Source organism: Mangifera indica, chromosome 3, assembly GCF_011075055.1.
Source record: "Mangifera indica cultivar Alphonso chromosome 3, CATAS_Mindica_2.1, whole genome shotgun sequence".
NCBI classification, from domain to species: Eukaryota; Viridiplantae; Streptophyta; class Magnoliopsida; order Sapindales; family Anacardiaceae; genus Mangifera; species Mangifera indica.
This window is the reverse complement of record NC_058139.1, coordinates 17,502,964-17,525,456: the sequence shown is the minus strand read 5'-3', so window position 1 is coordinate 17,525,456 and position 22,493 is coordinate 17,502,964. Positions and strand designations below refer to the sequence as shown.

General features: G+C 33.4%; 2 protein-coding genes across 3 annotated transcripts; one reads left to right on the top strand and one right to left on the bottom strand.

The window, feature by feature from the left end:
- LOC123210536 (DNA-directed RNA polymerases II, IV and V subunit 9B) lies at nt 1-1,748 on the top strand. The gene is made up of 4 exons (XM_044628951.1): nt 1-151; nt 266-341; nt 897-1,055; nt 1,542-1,748. Exons 1-4 carry the CDS (start codon nt 123-125, stop codon nt 1,620-1,622), a joined length of 345 nt encoding a protein of 114 aa, XP_044484886.1. The 5' UTR covers nt 1-122; the 3' UTR covers nt 1,623-1,748.
- Nucleotides 1,749-2,216: 468 nt separating this feature from the next.
- On the bottom strand, nt 2,217-15,761 carry LOC123210535 (PH-interacting protein-like). 2 transcript variants are annotated; one of them, XM_044628949.1, is made up of 25 exons: nt 15,434-15,761; nt 15,117-15,228; nt 13,445-13,807; nt 13,130-13,284; nt 12,711-12,950; nt 11,689-11,798; nt 11,519-11,596; nt 11,307-11,413; nt 10,649-10,743; nt 10,450-10,565; nt 10,171-10,274; nt 10,008-10,085; nt 9,692-9,770; nt 9,338-9,506; nt 8,750-8,820; nt 7,819-7,899; nt 7,664-7,734; nt 6,802-6,898; nt 6,636-6,695; nt 6,275-6,329; nt 5,767-6,167; nt 3,825-5,690; nt 3,154-3,726; nt 2,887-2,945; nt 2,217-2,746 (listed from the first exon to the last, which is right to left on the bottom strand). In XM_044628949.1, the coding sequence occupies exons 3-25, from the start codon at nt 13,792-13,794 to the stop codon at nt 2,497-2,499; spliced, it is 5,265 nt and encodes a 1,754-aa protein (XP_044484884.1). In that variant the 5' UTR covers nt 13,795-13,807; nt 15,117-15,228; nt 15,434-15,761; the 3' UTR covers nt 2,217-2,496. The 2 variants fall into 2 exon arrangements, with proteins under 2 accessions (XP_044484884.1, XP_044484885.1); XM_044628950.1 differs by lacking the exon at nt 15,117-15,228.
- Between the last annotated feature and the right edge of the window lie 6,732 nt (nt 15,762-22,493).

Here is a 22,493-nt window from a genome sequence, read left to right as displayed (position 1 = left end):
TACTAGAAAGGTCTGTGACTGCGAGAGAGCATAAAAAGAGCGAGCAAGCGCCCGCCCTCGTCAAAGAATCCCCAGAACCCAAAACCCATATTTCTCTGTGTCTCTCTTTAAAGTTTGGCAAGATGAGTACCATGAAATTTTGCCGCGAATGGTGTGTTACATTTTATTCAAATCTTTCTTTTTCTTTTCTCATTCATTTTTTCAAGTTCTTAAAAATTATATGGAATTGAAACGATTGATAATTGCAAATATTGGTGAATTTCAGCAACAACATTCTTTACCCGAAAGAAGATAGGGAGCGGAAGATCCTCCTCTATGCTTGTCGTAACTGCGATCACCAGGCAACTTTATTTTAGTCTTTAAATGTTTTTATATGATTATTTAGAGTTAGACCTAATTCCAAATGCTGAATCTTTGTGTTTCTCTCTCTGTGGTTGAATGTCGGTTCTCTCTAGACTTGAACGAGCTTGTGGTGTAAGGGAATTTACTTAGAATATGCTTACACTAGTTAAATTAAGGTTAAAAGCTTTAGAATTTTAATGTTGAAGATTGCCAAGACATTATTTTTGTTTGTGAGTTTGTAAAGCTTTTTTTCTTTTTTGGTTTATTTTTTCCCTTTTTGAACCCATAATTTTAAAGTGATGGATGGTGCTCAGTATGTCTTTATGCTGTCTTATGATTGTCACTAGATTGAATATACAGTACCCTGCACATATGGTGGTGAGTTGTTTCCTCTGGAGGGAACATCTGCTGATTTAGAGATTAGTTACTTCATATTGTAAAAATAATAAAATCTATGTCCTTCTTGGTTTTGATTCAAAATTTCCTTGATAGAAAAGGATGGGAGCTATTTTCTTACTGAGCATATATATTTAATTTCTTTTAACCTTGTCCAGGAGATTGCTGATAACAACTGTGTCTATAGAAATGAGGTACACCACTCTGTGGCAGAGACGACACAAGTTCTGAATGATGTGGCAGCAGATCCAACTCTTCCTCGAACAAAAGATGTTCGTTGTGCAAAATGTAACCATGGAGAAGCTGTGTTTTTCCAGGTCAAGTCTTTTTTTTAATTATTTTCATTTTATTATTCATAGTTGATGTTGGAGCAGCTTAGGGTAGCATTATTGATCAAAAGTAGTTTTTCTCTTTTTTTCTACTTTTTTTGCTGGGTTGAGGTTTTGGGAAGTTAAAATAGATATTTATGTGGTATAACAGAGGTAAAATTACTAATTTGAATCAAAAGAATGTTTTGTCTAAATTTGGTTATACTGTAGAAGTGAAGGAAAATACATTGAGTGAAATATCCTAAATATCAAAGTAGCTTGGGTTGACAAAAAGGGCAGTGAGGCATGAACAATTTTAACTAGTGATTATGAAATTGGAACTTTGGTGCAGTCATGTATATACATGTGGTTGTTGAAAAATGGCTGAAATCTGATTTTAGTATGATTCTGCATAATGTTAAGATGAGTAATGATCTTCTGGTATATAATGTTGAAATGAGTAATGATCTTCTGGTATGCTGTATGCATTATCAGGCAACTGCTAGAGGGGAGGAAGGTATGACGCTGTTTTTCGTCTGCTGCAACCCAAATTGTGGCACACGATGGAGAGAATGAGATTTGATTGCTCACCATATAATTGGCTATGATGGATATATGCTTTATTTGTCTGAATTAATGCCTACTAGTTTCTTGTTTGATTCTGGTTTTGGCTAAAGAAAGGTGATTGGATTTTTTATTTGACCTTGGTTTGAGTAGATTCTCTTTGATAATTTCCGAGATGCCCACCTCAAATGTTATCCCTTGTAAATCTAATTTGAGTATACAAGAACAACCATGAATCCATTGGCAATAGTTATTTTAAATTCAAAAGACTGGAAAACCAGAAGCCAGGGGTGGATTTAAACCAAACTATTTGAGTTCGGATCAAGTTTAAACAAAACAGGTAGCCTTAACTAACATTCATTTTCTATGTCTGACAAGCCAGTTCTAGATTTGAATCACACTCAAGCAGACACTGTTGGAGTCACTAGAACAAAGTATACATCATTCATTTATATTTATTATTTATTAAGAGCTAATGAGATTAACCTCTCCTACCACGTATTGGAGTACTGTTTATTTTTCCAACTCAAATATTGAGTGTAGCTCCAGAGGACTAACCATTTGCGCTTTTGTTTGAAATTATACTTTGATGCGTACACACGACCATATATTAACATTTCTCCATGTCATCAATAATGATATGATGATTCTGATGTAATGTCTTATCACCTTATCTCTTCTGTACACAAGAATGAATTTTCCCGCTGGAAAAAATTTTCCTACCGAGATCTATCTGGCCTTCTAAAATGAATCCACCACCTCTCTACCCAATTCCCAAAATTGAAAAAACAAATAAATATCTTAAAAGTAAAACAAAGACTAGAATAAAAATTATCTACAAAAAAGAAATGGGTATAAGCCTATATGGCCAGCTTCTTCAATCTCATCACTGCCGCCAACTTTCTGGAAACACTGAGGGCGAGGGCGATGGCGAGGACCCCTTCACTGATAATAACACCTGATCAAACCACTCTGAAAGACGTCTTATTTTCATTGAAAGATCTGAATTCTTCCCAAAGTAAGATTCTGCATTGGAAAGCATAACTGCAATATCATGCCTCACAGCCTCCTCACTTCTGTAGTAGTTGTTCTCTAACCTACACTGGATTACTTCAATTGATAATGGAACGGGAAACCTGAAATATTTGTCCATCCAAACAACAATTCAACAACTTGTGCCACAACTTTCACTAGGACAAGAATTAGAGAAACTCACCCATGTGTATCAGGGTTGACAACATAAAAAAATTAATTTAAGCAGTCTACCATCATTTACCTGTTTGTAAAGTTGGACTTCTGTGAAACTTGCTTCAATTTTTGAACCCCATATTGATCCTGAAATGTCAATCAAAATTAACATGCTTATTCACAATTCAAAGTAAGCATAGGATACCAATTGATACATAGTTGGGACATAGTGTCCTGTTTTAAAGTAAAAATAATGACATACAATCAAAAATTCCTCTTTTGTACACATTAGTGACAATATTTTAAAACCAATATATATAATTGTATCTATGTATGTACATGTATTGCCTGATACCTGAACTTTGTTGGCAGACTGCCCCAATTTGGCAAAGGCCGACAGCAGCTTATTTCTGCTGTCATCATCAATATGAGGCTGCTCCCACCGAGTATCAGCATCAAAAAGCTCCCAAGGGCTGTGGAGATGTGTTTCAGTGGGCTCAGTCTTGTACTGTACAGTATACCTCTCCCATGGACTGTCCGGAAATTCCAAAGATTTGGGCTTCACAGACAGGATACGGCCATCCCACCAACTACCATCTTCTTCACCCTCATTTTTCCACCACACTTTGCACTTATCTCTGCATGTCCAATTTCTATGAATAGCAGCATCAAACCGAGTTCTTTCAACAAGAAAGTCCGGGAAACCAGTCACTTCAGGCAGAGTCAGCTTGAACACTTTATTAAAGACACTGGAAGCAGGGTCTATAAATTTAAGTGTCATTTTACAACAACTATCACCGGACCCTGAAGTGGTGGCATATTCAAGACCTTCAACTTTACAAAATTCAACAGCTCTTATGTTTCCCTTCACTGTTGCCCAAGGACCCACTTCTTTTGAGTTACTATAATTTATATACTCTTGATGCCCCTGAAAATAGTTCAGATCCCCAAAGAATCATTAAAACCATCAATCTAAATGCGAAAAGTGAAAACAAAATAGAACAAATAATTAAGAATCTAACCAACCTGTCTAAGGTATACAATTTGATCCCCGAGCTGGGGAATATAACGGGAGCCCTCCTCATGTGTTGACAACATTAACCATGAGCCTTTTCTTGATGATTGATATGTCTTCCGCCTATCTACAGGACTTGAGTCACAGAAATGATAACTGCTTCTCCTATTCCTTGTAGACCTTAATCCAACTGTCATCCTTGAACTTGATCCCTGTTCTTCACATGGAAGTTGATATCTATTCACAGACTTACTATGTGCATCTGTACAGATATCCCGCGAATCATATTGTCCCAACCTGAGATTATTGCTCATGTTTGGATCATGTGTTGAGGTCTTCAGTCCCATGGACCTGGTCCTACAAGTCCTATCACTTGTGCCCTCATGGAGATTAGTGTTGTTCGCATTTGAAGTACTTTCTCCCAGGCCACCACTATCACCTCCTGAGTTAGTCCTATCCCTACACGTTTTCGACCTTTTATAGACAACATCAAACATCTTTTTTGAATGTGAATGAAATCCTGGAGGATCATGGAATTTAGATACAGAATTAATCTGTGTATCCAATTGCTGCGATACATCAGCTCCCTGATTCGAACTAATTCTATTTGCTCCATCACACTCCAAGACTTCTGAAACTGAATTACATTTCATGTCCAAAGGGCTATCATGGAATGCATCGGATCCACATTCAATGGAAGGGTGAGGACCTGCAGCATCCCCTGAAATCTTTTTCGACTTTATTCTCAACTTAGTTGAGGTAGGTAAATGGCTCTCTTCTAGTTCAGGATACTTATTAGTGTCGTTCTGATGGGCAACAAGCTTGGCAGCTGCATCCCCATTAGTCATGTTGACCCAATTTGATGATTCATCATAATTTCTAAACTCACCACATCCTGAGTGCTCCCTGCCATTGGCTTCACCACTCAAAATCTCAGAGTTATTATATCCATGACTTTTCACATTCATTAATGCTATTTCATCCATCTTATCCCCATAATATGTAGTTTCTATATGGGAGGATGTATTAATGCCTTGTTCTTCAGGTTTTACAATTCCAATTGCTTCGTTTTCTTTTGATTTATTAACATCAAGATTTACACTGGAGCCAGTATTTGCATCCAATGCCATCAATTCTCCTGCTCTCTGACGTTTGGAAGTGCGAGCCCTGACCCCTCCCCATTTGATTTCCCCATTTTTGTATCCATCGGAGAGGCTCAAACAAAGTTCAACCTTTTCTGATTGCTCTCTCCCTCTTTCCATCAAGCTGCAGCTTGCTTCGCCTGAACAGACACCTTGATCAAGATGGCTTTTGTGATCTCCATTTTCAAGAGCTGCTTCTTCAGGAGCCACAGATGATGTAGCTGCCACATCGTCATGTCTGTAACAGTTATGACATGTGCTCTCAGGCTTGGGCTTATTAGAATCACGAACAGGTAATTTTAGGACCAATTTCCTCCTGGTTCCAGCATTCGCATGGGATTCAGGGAATTCAAGTTTAGCCACTTCCTCAGATTCATCTAAGGAAATTTCTTTCCCCTTCGAATGCTTCATTTGCTCATTTACCAAAGCTCTACTAGATTCCTCACTCTCCACATTTGAGTCTTGCAGTGTGCTTTCACTCTCTGATATTTCACCTTCCGAGTCATCCTCATCTTCTCCATCTGTAGATGCCCCTGTAATTTTGGAAAATAATGTACGAGCATTGCGTGCTGCAGCTCTCTGAGGTCTCAATAACTTTGATTTAGAAGACTTCCTCCTTGAAGTTTTATGGCTATTTCCTGACTTCCTAGTTCGGATATGTCTCAATGAATTACCATCACACACTTCCAAATTTCTCTTTTTAACCCGTCTCCCAGAAGATGTCATGATCTCAACCTTAAAAAGAGGATTAAATATCCAAGTCTAGCATGTACAAATAAGAAAAATGGAATATAATGTGGAAAAAACTTACTTCAGCCTTTTGTTTTTTCCTCTTTGATCTTCGAAGGCCATCATTCTGATTGTCCTCATTCTCACTGTCTTCAGCACTGCACACTGGATCATCTGAGGAAGTAGAACTTAGACTTCCTCGCTCCCCTCCAGTAGAATACTCTTCAGGAACATTGTATTCTGAATCATTATCATCACTTTGCACTTCATTTTCTGGTTCCCAATCCATTACATCAACAAATTCTGGCAGTGGGTCAATGATTACATCCAAGTCTGCCAATGGCTGTAATTGGTAATCCTGATCTAGACTGAAGTCTGGCCCAACAGTAAGTCTTAGAGAAGAAGGATGCCACTCAATACCCAGAGCTCCCAATCGTCTTTGCTGGAACATAGTTTGATAGGGTTCTGGGTATGGAATCATGCCTGAATTTCCCACACACAGCCAGCACTCAAAATAGATTCACTAAAGAAAAAAAAAAAAGCCCCTGAAATATCTCAATTATTTGGTCCATGAAAGAATAGGGAGAAACCTGAATCACAAAGAGGATCCTGCATATTCCGCCGGTAAGGCACGAGTTGAGTTTCCTACATCAAAACACCCCCCAAGTTTGAATCAATAAGAGGTCACAAAGACAACATTAATACAACAATTTAACAATTTAAGTTTAATCTTCAGATGTTAATCCTGCAGGAGAGAGAGCAGTTTGCTGCTCTACAATCATATGATTCTAAAACTAGAACAGTCAGAACATTAGTACATATGAATGCACCATTCTAAATGTTTTAGCACAGCTACTCCCATGTTTACATATAAAACATAATATTAAAAAATAGTGCAAATATAGGGAAAGCTAATTAATATAAAAAGTTTAGTGAAGATGGTCAACTAACCTGGTCCAGTACATTTCCATAGGTATCTTGAATAAGGGGGCGATAGTCTCCAAGGAAAAACTGTATAAACAGCAGCAGAGCATAAGTATAGAAAAGAGTTGCAGGCAGCTCACTTGTGATAAAACTAGACAAAAGTATAACTAAGTTATTCATGCAATTTAACTACCTGATCATATTTGGCATCCTGTAGGCACTCCCCTTGCCCCGTGTTTAATATATATAATTGACCGACATCATCTGAGAGTATAATAGAGGTTCCATCCCTATAACAGTAACAATGATGAATCAAAACTTTATTGTTTTAAGAGAAAAACAGGAATTTCATCTGCACAATTCCACAGAGAACTTATGTATATGTTTTGCTATCAGAATATATATATATATATATATATATATATATATATAGAGAGAGAGAGAGAGAGAGAGAGAATAATTCTCTGGTCAAGATGTCTTGACATTAATTTGTTTGAACCATGCATATATACCACTGGGTATGAGTTGTAAAATATCATATCAGTCCAATGTCAAAAATTCAATGGTGATTAAGCACAGTCTTGATGCAATTAATATTTAGGGAGTCCTAACTAGATGACTCTATGCAAACACACACACACTCTCTCTCTTTTTTGGCTCATTATCTCAGAATTCCTAAGTATTTAAAATTGGATTCAGATCCTACCATGTTAAACATCAAACATGATTAATTCACAATATTGTAAATGATACCTCAGCTCAGCTTAACATTAAATGGAGATTTACAATATAACCACCACAATTTTGATCTCTATGCACACAAAGCATGGAAGATAATCGAAGGGAAAACAAAGTTAACCAGTGCAGAATCAGAGACCAAGTGAACTATAAAATCTCAGTACTAAAAGGAATACATAGAACCCGAGTAAATTTAAAAGTGTTCTGAGAATCAAACTATAATTAAGACGAGAAATGCCTTGCAGAGTTGTATTGAAACTAAATAAAAAGTGAAGTGTCAACGCAATCAACATAACAAAAGAATAATAGTCACTTACGGGGAAAACTTCCCATCAACCAACTTGAAACGAGAAATTTCATAGATCCTGATAGGGGTGCCTTCCCAAATCTAAATAACGCAAAATGTTAATGCAATAAGTAAATTAAAAAATTAGCAGTATTTTTAAAGAGCTCAAGAGAACTGGATACTCACATCCCACACTATAGTTTTGCCATCATAACCAGCACTCATAGCTATCCGCGGGTTGAAAGGATGAACATCCAAAACATATGTCTACCAAAATGACAAATAAATGTGATAAGAAACACATAATCAAACAAGGACAACCCAGCTTCAGACATCCTCAAACAGACTAGCAGTACTGAGCAACCAGAAGTTGGTAAGTCATAAAAGAAGAAACCACCCAGTCCTCATACACACAATTGGAACACAATTTATTTCATGAGAATCCTTATATCAGATGGCATGATAAAGGTTGTATGTTAGATCTCAAAACATTGCTAAAAAAAAGTTCATCTGCAAAAAAAAAAAAAAAAAAAAACCCTTCCATTCAGCAGTTAATCAACAACAGAACTGTATCAATTATATAAGGTTCTATATTATTAAAATAAAGAATTTAAAAGAACTTCGTCAACATAGACAAGTTGGAAAGCATGGAAAAGGTATGCTCACCATATACTGATTTAAATTAAAATAATGAATACAAAATCTAAGGCATTTACAAGCCCAACCAAAAAATTATTTGAGCCAAGGGATTAAAGGAAAATCTGAGGATGTATGGGCAAGACAATGGTCATGGCAGCAAAAAAAATAAAGAGGTAAGATATCCATCTAATGCAAGAAGATTGAAGCACTACAAACAGAATATACATCATTTTCATCCCACAATATATTATATCATATGAATAAATGCTGACAAGAGAGTAGTACTGATTGCAATGGAAAGATAAGCCTAATTGGAAGAAATAAACTACTTATAGATTCAGTATGACCCGTCAGAGAATATACCAAGCTGCATCATGTTCATCCACAATATATCATATCAGATAACTAAGTGATGACACGAGAGTAATACTAATCGCAATATAAAGATAATTGTAATCAGGAAAAATACACTACTTACAGATTCTGTATGACCAGTCAAAGAATGTACTAAGCTACCATCAGCAGCATTCCAAACACATATTCTACAATCTGCATTCCAGTAAAAATATCGCTATCATCTAGTCAAATTAACACAACTTATGCCCCAACAGCAATGCAACCATATAATAGTCAAATTTTACAAACATGTGAATACGCATTTAAAATGTAATCAACATTAAAAACATTGCCTGAAAACTGCAAAACAAGAAGTCAAATATTATAGAGGATAATAGACTTGACATGCATGACAGATCTTTAAAATGGTCTGGGCACAATAGCATGCCCTATAACCCAACAAATAAAGACTATTTTGACCTAGAATATGCACAACAAAATACATTATGAACTTCAATATAAATTCTTTTATGCTTCAACTGTAAATATAGACATCCATAAGCCACAAGATCATCTTTCACTAATGAGATTTCATATGTAGATTATGATCGAATAAGATAATTCTTGAATGAGGTATTCAACTATAGGTGTAGATAACAAACCTTTTCACCTCAAAATAAAGATAACAAATTTCTTTATAGGAAGGATGAAGGGAAAACAAATGGCATACCCATGATTGCAGCAAGAACAAAGCGATTGTCTAGGCTCCAAATAATCATATTAACACCACGAGGAGTTGGAAGAATTCTTTGACGTGGGCCCCCTCGTGGAGGTTGAGGAGGCATAGGAGGAGGTGGAACTTTGAGATGATAAGCTTGTGTCCAACGGGAAGCTTTTGGCTGAAACAAAGAGATAAAAGTATAAAATTCTAATTTCAAAGCAAGTAAAGAAAAACATTGTTATACTCTTAAGTTCAACAGATCCAATTGATATTCATAGGAATAAACTGAGTTTACTGCCTGATGAGAAAAGCTCATTTTGAAGGTGAGCAAGGATGGAGAACTTATCACCCATGAGAACTTACATGAGATCTGCGTGATCTAGGGATCCAAATAATAGCACTGCCATCCCGGGAACAGGTAACTATATTGTCATGGGAAAACCTGAAAATAGATAATGACAAGTATATGCCTTAAGCAGATAGTGTTGAAGTGCATGAAAAGCTGAATTAATTTTCTTACTAAATGTGGGATAAAACATTAATTTTCTCACTAAATGTGGGATAAAACAAGCAGCTCCCCAAACTTTTTATCTTTCAGGATAGATACTCCCAGATAATGTATGCTATATAAGAAGCCACCATCCAAAACAGACAAAGGAGAAAAGGAGAATATACTTGCCAGGAATTTTTAAATTTTGGTGTATTCTCTTCCTTTGAATTGTCAGCTAAAGAAAATCTTGATGCCACAGCACAACCACTGCAAAATTAGGTAGAATTCACAATATAAATGAGCCTATCAAGTGTAGTTCACAGTTATTGGCAACATACAACAAAAGACCAACCTGAACTGGACATAATTGACATCATTCTCGTGACCAGATAACACATCTATCTCATGATTTGGTTGGTCTGAATCATCCAAGTTAGGTTTACAAGCATTCCAGACCTGCAAATAACTGACTACTCTAACTAAAGAAATTCCCAATTGAATGCAGCATAGTAACATTTAAAATTGTGCACAGAAACTTTACAATTACTAAAACAAAGGTACAGCAGGATAAAGATCAGGCAGAAATGTGCATGTGCTAAAGTAAACTCAAAGCAAGCATCATTAAATGTACCCTAGCAAGAGTGTCTGAGCTACCAGTAACAAAGACAGTCCCATTAGCATTAAATGCACAACAAAAAATTTGATGGCTCCGTGGACCAGCACTTGTGGATGGTCCAGTGTTCCTTCCTGCAGCCATCCAGGGATATGATACATTACTAGCTATTCTCAAAAGATTTCACTCAATTAAAATTGTGTTAAATCTTACAAACCAGCCATAGAATCCGATGGTCTTGGTACATATATTCGTGGACTGAATTGGGAATATCTAGCATCCCATATCCTACATGTTCCATCATCAGATGACCTGCAGAAGATAAAGAAGAAGCACTAAAATTTAAGGTATAAAGCAAAAGGTGTGAAGTCTAAAGATTATCACTTAACTTTGTCTCAAAAGCAAACAAAATCTTTGCCAATACGTAAGGCAAAAAAAAAAAGCATGAAATATGCAAATTTTTAATAAAAATTAGAAAACAGATAGTAGCAAGGCAAGGAAAAAAATCACTATAAATTATATCACATAATCAACCAGAACACAGGAATCAAGAACCACATAGTGAAGGAAATACAGATAAATTATAAACAAAACTTTTGAAAACAGTATATGCCTTACAGTGTCGAATAATTTAAAAATAAAACAACAACTGAAGTAGAGGACCACGACTGGAGGCAAAACATTGATTTGTTCAATGAAGAAAAACTGGAAAGGAGTTTACTAAAAGGAGACAACAAAAGAAATATAGAAGCAGATCATAGAGAACAAAAAGCATGAACATAACTTTCAAAAATAGGTATTTATAGACAACAAACAATAGATTGCCTTCATAACTCTAAGAAAAACAAATCAAAGGAACCAGAAATTAGTCTTACGATAACAGCTGGTATACAGAGCCTGGCCTAGGACTAAATGCAATGGCAGTAACAGGCCCAGTATGTCCTCTCAATACTGAAATTGGAAGCCCATCTGGCAAACGCCACTATCCAAAACCAGAAAGAATGGTCAAAAGATTGAATTTGGAAACACAGAGAGGAGGGAGGGGGTGACGGGGAGAATCTAATGTCAAGAATAAACATGAACTTACAACACGAACAATACAATCGTTCGAAGAGGATGCCACCAAGGCATTGTTGGAACTCACAGCCAAGTCTGTGATATCACCCTATTGTGCAGATAAAGAGACATAACATATGATTAAACAAAAACTAAAAATAGTGCAAATAGATGTTTGATTTATAGAACATTAAAACTCACTTCATGTCCACGACAGCTAGCCAGGCAATATGCAGTCTCCATGGACCAGATTTTTACAAGGCGATCATCAGAACCAGTAATCACATATCTCCCTGAACGATCAAATATTGCTGCACAAGATCAAACAAGGTAAGAACTAAGATATGCATTCATGATAACCACTAAACAAGTTAGGAAACACAAGATCAAATGCAACTTATTAAATTCAAGACATGGATTAAAACACATGCGTTCTCTATATCATGTTAAGTTACTACTTGACTTAAATGCTTCAGTTGATAGATAAAGATCCAACAATACCATTTACGATCTTAGTTAATCTAATGGCAAACAAGAATAGGATAGATAACCATAGGCATGAAAAAATGACCTTCCCTCAAATAATTTAATTATCCTTGTTGGCACAACCCAAGTGCACTGAGTTCCAGATCAGCGATATATTTTTGCCTTTCCTATGTGTTAATGAAGTTCTGAATTGGAAGTTACTTCCAGATATTGCAACCTTAATAATTAAGAACTACTTGGAAATAGTATCCCAATGAGGTGACCCTAAAATTTGACCATAGTTAAAAGACTTTTACCACTAACCTAAATTACAGGGTAGCATGCAATTATAAATATAGTTAAAAATTCTGTGGTGGAGACATTTGCAGCATATAAAAGTTCAGACCTAAAATGAGCTAGGCCATGTTGCTAAAGCACAGCAACATTTCCAACCTCAGTTCATATAACTATCCATTAATTTAGGTCTGGCTCTGAGTTCTCACGTTTGACGCAAGATTTTTTAAAATCTGGATTTTCTAAATAAAAAAATTAAGATCACTTAAAATCTTTACCTAGTGAGATGATGGGAGCTCAAAAAAAAACATTTAGTAATTATATATAGAGTTATGGGCCAAATTTCAAAAGGAAAACAAACATTTCCGTAAGAGAGGACTGTTGTGTGTGTGTGTGTGTATGTGAGAATTTGATATACATGTATCTATTTCAAATTTGAACATCTTGATTAGTAAAACCCATACCACAATAGACAGCATTCCTGTGCCCTCGTACCCTCTTTATATTTTGCATCTTCTGAACCATGGTTAATGGTTTCGCAATGGCATAACATGCAGCACGAATAGATGGAGCACGATGATGTCGTGTGAAACCACCCCCAATGTCTCTCAAACTTAGCCCACGAACCTGATCAACATGCATATGAGGCCAACGCATGTGAGCAGATGGGTGTTTAACTTCAGATTGTCCTTTATCCCTATCATCTTTATAATGGGGGAAAAAAATCAGGAATAATAAAAACAGAGAAAATTGCCTTTGTCAAAAGGAAAATTAATCAAGCTGACGCAAACTGAATTTACAAGCCCTGATAAAGGAGATGAAGAAAGAAAGGTCAATGAAGAGTGTTAAACAATTCCCAAAAGCTTAAGTAACAGTCACCTACCGCTCAAAAGTGAAAATGTTCCTGTTCCCAATAGAGTAGGAACATCAGCGGCATTTGGTGCCTTTCCACCCATCATATTTCGAGACAGAGAGGATGTACTTAATATTAACTGCTTCAAAAGCTTTACCAAGTGATCCTTTTCAATGTGAGAATACCTGAAGAACACAAAAGATGCACCTTTAAGCCAAAATTTTTGCACGAAGATAATGCAACATGAGATTGAACAAGTTTTTATTCATTTCTATATGTGTATTAGCCAAAAAAGAATGTATAAGGAAGCTATCCACGATAAATACAAGAAAGCATAACATGTACCTCTCCACCAACTTATTGTAACTTAATGGGAATGACTGGCCATCATCATTTTCATCCCCACTGTGTACCCCATTCCTTGAATACCAAGCATGATACCTTCTAGGAAGAAGTTGATGTTCAAGAAGTTCATTCCAAAACTGTCCATAAGTTCTCTGGCATGGCCCAGCTGAAAGGAAATGCATAATCAAAAAATAAACTTCTCTAAGGTCAACATCCACATCGGGCTCCAAAGCATGACTTGTTTCAGGATCTGCAAGATGAGCCTTCCCATGCACCTTCCTTGAAAGATTCAGAGGTTTCATAGAAACAGAAGGTGCATCCCCAGCTGGAATGTACTTCCGAAGGGCCATATTTTTCGGTATTCTAGAAGCAAAAAGAGGAGATGTAAAAATTGTATTGTAAAAGTTGAATATAAAAAACATTTACATGACCCAAGACAATTTCTCCATCGATATAAAAAATTAGTTACAGATATATTAGCGCATAGATAGATAGTTGAAAGGTTTCTTTTCCTAAGGAAGCTATGGAACAAAGTCACATGGGCTAGTCTTATGCAGCAATATTGGTGCCTTAAGTCTGCAGGTCAATGCTGGTCGAGAAAATAGATCAATACTTGGCCCATTATGCTGAAATTGGAGGTAAAGGAGCACATATAATGCAGTGCAAATTACCAGGAGCAGGAATTATGAAGTGAAGCCTGGTTAATGGTGATTAATTCAGGAAGGAAATCTGATAGACCTAAGCACCTCAAAGGTGGCATTCTTTTTCCATATAGAATTCAGTAAAGCATTGCATACATAGATAAGTCAATTAAAAGGGGATATTCATTCCAGAATGGAATTATGTGTACAAGCACACTAAGAAACCAGTGGACTGTTTTTCCTAGTGTTTTTACTTAGTTTCATTTTTGGACGTAAGAAGGTTGTACTTAATTCAGCCTCAAGACTCTTGAAGTGTTGGTAAGTGACACCATTATGCCTACTTTGGTTAGAGTTTAGGCTCCTAAGCTTGTCACCAGATTTAAGGGAGCTTTTCTTATCTAGACAATTCTCTGAATACTTTTCCACTACCTTATCAACTCTTAAAAACAACCTGTCTTGTTTCTTCTTCTAATTTGCCTCTAAGATTAAAAACTTCATAAAATCATATGCATTCAACCCTTTGAAAACAAATCTCCACATTCATCAAATACAAACTAATCTTGATTACATCAACGACGACAACAACTCCCAAGACATGTAACAGAAAGAACCAGTGTGAAGCAATGCACCAGTAAATCTACAATCAATCCCCAATTAGCTACACAAAAACTCAAAACAATTCATACACCTTAGTCCCTACTCAAATATACAATCAATAGTACAACAAAAATAAGATTAAGAACCTTTTAAATAAATCAAATAAAAAATGGAATTAATTCGCCTCTAAGTCAAGAAAATTTATGAAATCATATTTGCAAACAAATCTCCATATTCATCAAATACAAAAATTCTTGATTACATCAACAAGTAAATCCCAAGACATGTAACAGAAAGAACCAGTGTGAAGCAATGCACCAGTGAAACTACACAACAATCCCCAATTAACTACAAAAAAACTCAAAACAATCTATAAGCCTTAGTCCCTACTCAAATATACAATCGACTGGTAGAACAAAAATAAAATTAAGAACCTTTCAATAAATCAAATAAATAAACCAGATGGACGGCCCAGACAAACTTGAAATCCTCTTCTACACTTTCGAAGAAACCAAGAACTGCCAAATTCCATAAATGCGCTCCTCTCTGCCACGAGAACAAAAGAAAAACCCTAAATTCAATCTATTCTCACTTCACACTCTCATAAATTAATCCAATGTGATAACATGAAACCAAACTAACAGAATTTAGGATTTAATTCAATATATACACAAGCCCTATTCAGTTCCTCCAATAAAATAATATCATAAATTCAAATTAGTTTAAAGGAAAACCTACGTTATAAATTTACCTGCAATGGACTTGATTTCAAAACAAAACGATAAGTTTGTAGAGTGTCTTCAGTCTTTCACTCTCAAGCTTTGTGAACTGGAAGGCAAACGTAATTTGAGATCAAGCTGTGGAATCAGAGTGAACAGTGAAGAACACGCGCCAGAGAAGGAACTTTAGATTCTCTGGAGGGAGCTCTGTGTCTGTATGGAGGTTTTTGTTGTTTGTTAGTGTAGAGAAAAGACCCAGAGAGATACACAACACAGTGAGCAGGAGAGAAGGAGCCGATTGACGTTGAACGAAGCGTTTTATATCTTTATGCCCACTCTTCTTTGAACGATGCCTTGAGAGGAAAAAGAAAATAAAACAAAAATCGAATTAAATGAAATTGGATTATCTAGATATGGCGCATCCACGCGCAAGGGTATCGCGTGAATACTAGTGTTAAATCAAACGTCGTTTGTCTTTTTTAAAAGTGTAATACTATGTGTACTCATTTTAGGTACACAAATATATACATATTCATATATGTTATCATATAATTAGTTATTATTTTATTCTTAATTTAAAATCATCCAATCATATGATGACATATATAAATATGTATATATTTATGTATCTAAAATAGATACACATAGTTTTATTATTTTTAAAAACTTTGTGAGAGTCATTGAGCTAATATAGAATTCCTCTCGATTACCAAAAACCAATAGATCGTTACGGTACTTTCATCTCGTTTGGGAATGGGAAAATGGGCCCACAGATGGCCCGGCCCAGTTTTACTTATTATTTCTTTCCTTTTTCACGATTATAATTTATTTATTAAGCAGTGATTTGTCCATAGGGTTATAAAATTTTCTCCCCAAGATTTAAAACAAGTCAGTGTAACCCATGGATTTGAGATAATGATAAATACATCCCAAAAAACCTATTACTTATCCTTTTAAGACTTGAATACCCACTCACAAAACCAAAAAAAAAAAAAAAGACTTGAATAGCCTAATTACAATTTTTTTTTTGGATATTAAATTTTTATCCTAATTTAAGCCTATGTAAATATTTATATCACATTTTTCACATCATAAATATTTTTACCATTTTATGTATTAAAATACCTAAATTGCTTTCTTTTTATACATTAGAGAGAGAGAACATACGTAGATATTTGGTATCAATATTTGAAATAAGATTTATATATATATTAGATAAAATCAAATGAATTTAAAAGTTTTTGAATTTAAATTTTTTAGATTTATATATGTGTTAGAGGCATGCAATGGATTGGCGTTAGCGTTAAACAGTTGTGTTTAAATAGCTTTTTATATGTGGGCCCAAAGGGGTTGACGAAAAGTCAGATGTTGGCGTTAACGCCAACCCCTGGCTTTCTGTTGTTTTTTGTCTGATTTTTATACAGACGTAGATTTTCATATTTTTTAACTATCAATACAACATTAAATAACACAACAACATGAAATTATAATATTAAACAATTTAACAACATAAAATCATAACAAAATTATATTTCATATAAAGTCATAAACATGAATTTATCTTGTATTTTTTTATTTTCAATTGTTAAACAAGAAAACAATAACATAAGGGCTTGAATCAACACTGATCTGAATGTGGATGATTTTGTTATAAAATCTTTGTAACAAATGTGAATTCTCTAAAGAGATTTAACAATTTTCGTCTCTCCCTCCCTTGTATCCAAATTGAATCTTTTATGATGACTAGCGATTTCTTTTTTTGAATTTCTCTAACGGGTTTTATTGTTCAATTATACGTGTCTTTTTTATTGAAATTTTTTTTTCATATTGCAGAAATTCTTTCCTTTGCTAGAAAGCCGAGGAAAAAAAGAGAGATCACTTTTATGGTATTCTTTTTTTCCACATGAATTGCAACAATGAAGGTATTTTGGAAAAAAAAGATTACTGTTGTGATATTTTTGTTTAAGATTTAAGATGAGTGACATATATATATATACAGTTTAAAAAAAGCATAAAAATTCATTTAAATATACAAAAATTGAAAAAAAAAATTAAAAAATATGAAATATTGTCTAAAAAACAGTTTAGTATTCTTTATCTTATTATACGTCTCTCCCAATTTATTTTATTGAAATTGTAATATAGAAATTAATTAAATTTAGGGTTTATAATTAAATAAAGGTTATTATGATAAGATAATCAATTTTTAGATGAATTTGTCATATCTGAAATTCTTGGGTGTACTGTACTTTCCTTGATCCAGAGGTAGAAAATAACGTCTTTTCAGGTTTAATAATTTAATTAGATTTTGATTTTTGCATTTTAAGTTTTCATTGAGTAATTTTTGTATTTTAAATTTAAAAAAAAAACACAAAATTTTCACCCATTAGTTTTAACATTCAGGAGGTGTTTATATTATTTTATTCAGGTATTATGATAAAGAGTGTAAATAAGAGTATAAGTGTTATTTTTAAAATTTAATAGAGGTAAATAAATATTTCTCCAATCATGTTTTATAAATTATTATATTTAATTTATATATTTTAAAATTTATATTTATAGTCATAATAATTTTAGTATGACATTTACATGTCTAATTCATTACATTATATCCATCTTTTAGGGGTGTAATTATAATTTTTAAACTATCCAAAGATATATTAAAATTTTAAAATTTTAAAGATGCTCCCAAACTTTTTCAGAATTTTTAAATCCCTCTAAATATTTTCATTATCACCCGAAAAATTTTTAAAATATAATTTATTTCAAATATTTGATTATATGTTATTGACATCATTTATTTACTTGTTTTGGTAATTTTTTTTATTTTTGATAAAAAATTAATATAACTTAGGCCTATAAAAATTATTTAATTAAATTTTTAAGGGCACAAATGTTCTTTGATTAGAGGGCTTTTTTATCTTTTTAATTTTTTAATAAAAAATTAACAAATTTTGTTAATAAATTTAATATATATATATATATATATATATATATATGCGAGAAATTAACCTTTTTAAACTTAAAGGATGGGGACGTGACATTTCATCAAACCTTGGTTGGGAAATGGTAATTTGGCCAATAAAGGAAAGAGTCCTTTTTGCTTCCCTAAGTTGCATCCGATAATATAATATTTATATAGTTTCATAATTGTAGCTCAATTTAATGTGTTGAATAACAAGTGAAAAGATTATTGATATGAAAAATATTGAATCCGTGCAATCAAAATAGCATAAAGTGGAGGATATGAAAGCGTTGAAGAAAACATAACATAGCGTAGTTATATAGACTGGATAACATAAAATCATACGGAGGATAGGATAGATTACATATAATCATTATCATGAAAAAGATGGTAAGTTTTGAGTTAAGGGGTGACATACAAATACCCTAAAGTAATATTATCTATTTTTATGCAAACAATTTTACACTAGACATATTTTCTTAAGAGATTTGTTGCTTGTTTTTTATCGATATAATTGTCTCTAGAAATATCCCTAAATAAATATCACTCTGCAATTTACATGTATATCTTCTGCCCAGCTACAATTGTTGCTTAATTGCTGAGGTGGTTACACTATTGCAGTTGATTACGTCTTTGTTTGTATGTCAACTTAAAACAATAAAATAAGATTGGCAAGTTAAGTGAAATGAGACCTAAAAATGGTTTGAACTCGTGGATGTTAGGATTCGAGACCAGGTCTCCAGAGTCAAATCCTGAAATTCTTACCACAAAACAACAATTGTTTTATTACGGTAATTTCTCTAAATTTAAATGTTGATGACTGTAACTTGCAATTTTGAAATATGACAATTACAATTCATATGCTTTTGAGTTTCTAAAAAAAATAATAAATAGAAATGATATATATATGTAATTATCCTAAGCCTTGTATCTAGTGTGGATTGGTATAAGTGGGGTTGGATTCAAATCGAGTCCGTTCGAACTAGAACTTGATTCGAACGAGCCCGAAACGAGTCAGTCCTAGCCGAGCTTAAACTATTCGTCAGATTTTTCAATTAAAAATTTTGATACAAAACAACGTCATTTTGACCAATATATATTAAAACGATGTCATTTTGATCAATATATATTAAAACGACGTCATTTTAATAATAAAAAATGATTTGAGGCGAATTCGAACTGAGTTTGAGCTTGACTTTCACGAACTCGAGCTTAATTATATGTGAACCAAGCTCAGTTCGCTGCGAATCTAGCCCTAGGTATAAGAGATACACTCCTAGTTAGTAAATATAGGAACAAAAAAAAAGGTACGCAAATTATACGAGTATAATATGGTGAATAATGAAAAATATATTTGTAAAAAAGACGCTCCTAAAATTTTCATACGAAAAAAATACTGAATGTGTATATACGGGTTTAATATAATACATCATCAATAATATGTTTCTAAAAATATGGTAATATCATAATAATTTTAGTACTTTTCATAAATCTCCTATTGAAAATTAATATCACAATTGAATTGTAAAATATTTAATTAACTATTAAATTTAATATAATATAATACATAGTTAAAATTCTTTATATAATAAGTAACATACCAATCAATTAGTAAAAAACAAATTAATCAGCTTGAATTTCAGACTCAGATCATAGTGAATCTTTGTATAGGCCATAAGGGAGGAAAACGTAAAATTAGAGTTTGGAATTAATAAAAAAATGTTGTTAGTTTTTTTTTTAAATGATAGTGACATTTTCGTAAACAATTGAAAATTAAAAAAAAAAATTGTATTTTAAGTTTGGCAAACAATTTCAAAAATACAGTGTATAATTCGCGTTTAATACGAGAATAAAGTAAAATATACGTTTAATACGTTTTGAGTTCAAAAAATTTGTTTAAACATGTTTAATATATGAATAATTTGTAAATTTATTAATTAGGCATACACTATAAGCAAGATTAGATAAAGCATGCAAAAAAGAGATAGAGATTAGATTGAGTTTTCAATATTTTTTGAATGTCACTGTATGCCTTAGGAAAGAAAAAGGCAATCAAAACAAAAAGATGCATCAAACAAAAATCCTCATAAATTATCTCATGCAACAAATTACAGGTGAAGGATATTATGTGATGTATGCATCATTACTTTGAAGTCACCCTTTCACCAACACTTATTCACTATTCTCCCTACGATTTCAAGTCCCTACTGCCACCTTTTCCATTTACACCTTTTATACATTTAAGCCACCTTCACCACCCTTGGACGAGATCACACATTAGCTATCATAGTCTACTAGATATGCAAGTCTAGGTGCTATTGACTTGACTAATATCATGATGATAATATAGAGTATTTGAATTCTAAAAAGATGCAATTGGGTAGGTATTTGAATAACTTGTGTTCATTTTTCGTGAGCTCCAAGCTGAAGCAGACTGTTTGTTTATCAAATCAGCCATGACAGGTTCATGTTGTAGAGCAGCCTTGCATAACAACTATAATGTCCATATCTTAATTAATGATCTTGTTAGTGAACGATGAGATTTGAAGATGATGGAAAAACCACATACACGAACTATTCATGAAAAAATTAATGTCATAGAAAAACATAGAGAAAGATTAGTGATTTTACTACTCTAAACTTAGATATTTGATAAAGAATGATGGAGAAGAGCTTCACACTTGTCAAGCCTCCAAAAAAATCCACCAAACCAAGCTAAATCACCTTGGCAAAATTCTTAGAGAGAGGGGAGAGGAGTTGTTTTAGTGAGAGAAGAAAGCTTCACACTAAAATGCACATTTATATAATGATGGCTTAGTTAGCAAATATCTATTTGTTGTTTGATTCTTGTAAATTCTCAATTCAAATTATGACTATGCATGTATATCATAAATATACTTTACTCATTCTAATTGTATCTCACAAACAACTTAACTCTTAAAGTGTCATTTAACACCATATAATATTTTACATGATGAAATATTTATTACCTTTTGAAAGGTGCTAGTCAACCCTTAGATAATTAATCCTCACTCTCTAAAATGTTTGGTTTGTTAGTGTGACTTTTTAGGTTCACTATAGCATAGTTGTAAGTCTTTTTTTCAAATGATCCAAAAAGATGTCCGAAAATTCAACAACTATGGTAAACATCTAACAATGTGTCATAGTGCTTAAACCACGATAAAGAAACACTCCATTGAATTTAATTTCCCAATCATACATTTTATGTTGGTAAGATCATTTCATTGTCCAATTCTAATCGAGTTCGAGCTCATGGTATGTCAAAACCCTAATTTCGATACTCTATAAATCGTTAATTGATATATTCAAAATGTGTCACCACGAACAACCTTCATATGATTTATATTATACTATGACCAAAGATTTTGGTTTTCAATATTTATCGACATTCGTTTAGGAACTCAAAATCGGATTGATCAATGGACACTCTAAATCCAATATCTTTTGATTCAACAAATCTTGTTTTAATCGTCATTAATCTCCACATATAAACAACGCATGACCAACATGACCTTTTGTATGGAATATGATTAATCATGTATTCATACACCATATGAACCATATACATTCGTATCATATCTAATAATGATATCTCAGGTTAAATAATTACTTTGTACACTAGTATAATCATACAATAAGTCATTGACTATGATTTAATGACCATGTGACTTATCATTATTGGTCATGTTCAAAAAATGGTTTACTAACTGTCAGTCCATACTATACCCTAATGACATGATCATCATCATTATCCGTATAGATATCATCTCATCATATTTAATGAAGGCATTCAATATGCCTATTATACGATATTATTGCCCAACTTATATCATGTTCCTGGGGAACAATTTGATAATACAGTTTTATATATTGAATGAATTATTTAGACAATTCACATACATATTTAATATTAATGTAAATAAAAGAAACAATTTACCTATATGAACAAAAAAAACTTGTTCCTTTATTAATAAATCATTATATATATATAAAAGATAAAATGTCCTGAAATCGACAACATGAATGGTTCCTAGGGTTATATATATATATATAAAAGATAAAATGTCCTGAAACCGACAACATGAATGGTTCATAGGGTATATACT

Excerpts from the sequence above, each read along its gene's own strand:
- LOC123210536 (XM_044628951.1), top strand. The coding sequence starts at position 123 with ATGAGTACCATGAAATTTTGCCGCGAATG. Across the intron at positions 342-896 it reads GTCGTAACTGCGATCACCAG|GAGATTGCTGATAACAACTG; the intron begins GCAACTTTATTT and ends AACCTTGTCCAG. Across the intron at positions 1,056-1,541 it reads GAGAAGCTGTGTTTTTCCAG|GCAACTGCTAGAGGGGAGGA; the intron begins GTCAAGTCTTTT and ends ATGCATTATCAG.
- LOC123210535 (XM_044628949.1), bottom strand. The coding sequence starts at position 13,794 with ATGGCCCTTCGGAAGTACATTCCAGCTGGGGATGCACCTTCTGTTTCT. Across the intron at positions 11,799-12,710 it reads CAGGAATGCTGTCTATTGTG|CAATATTTGATCGTTCAGGG; the intron begins GTATGGGTTTTA and ends GATCTTGTGCAG. Across the intron at positions 6,696-6,801 it reads AGGATGCCAAATATGATCAG|TTTTTCCTTGGAGACTATCG; the intron begins GTAGTTAAATTG and ends CTGTTTATACAG.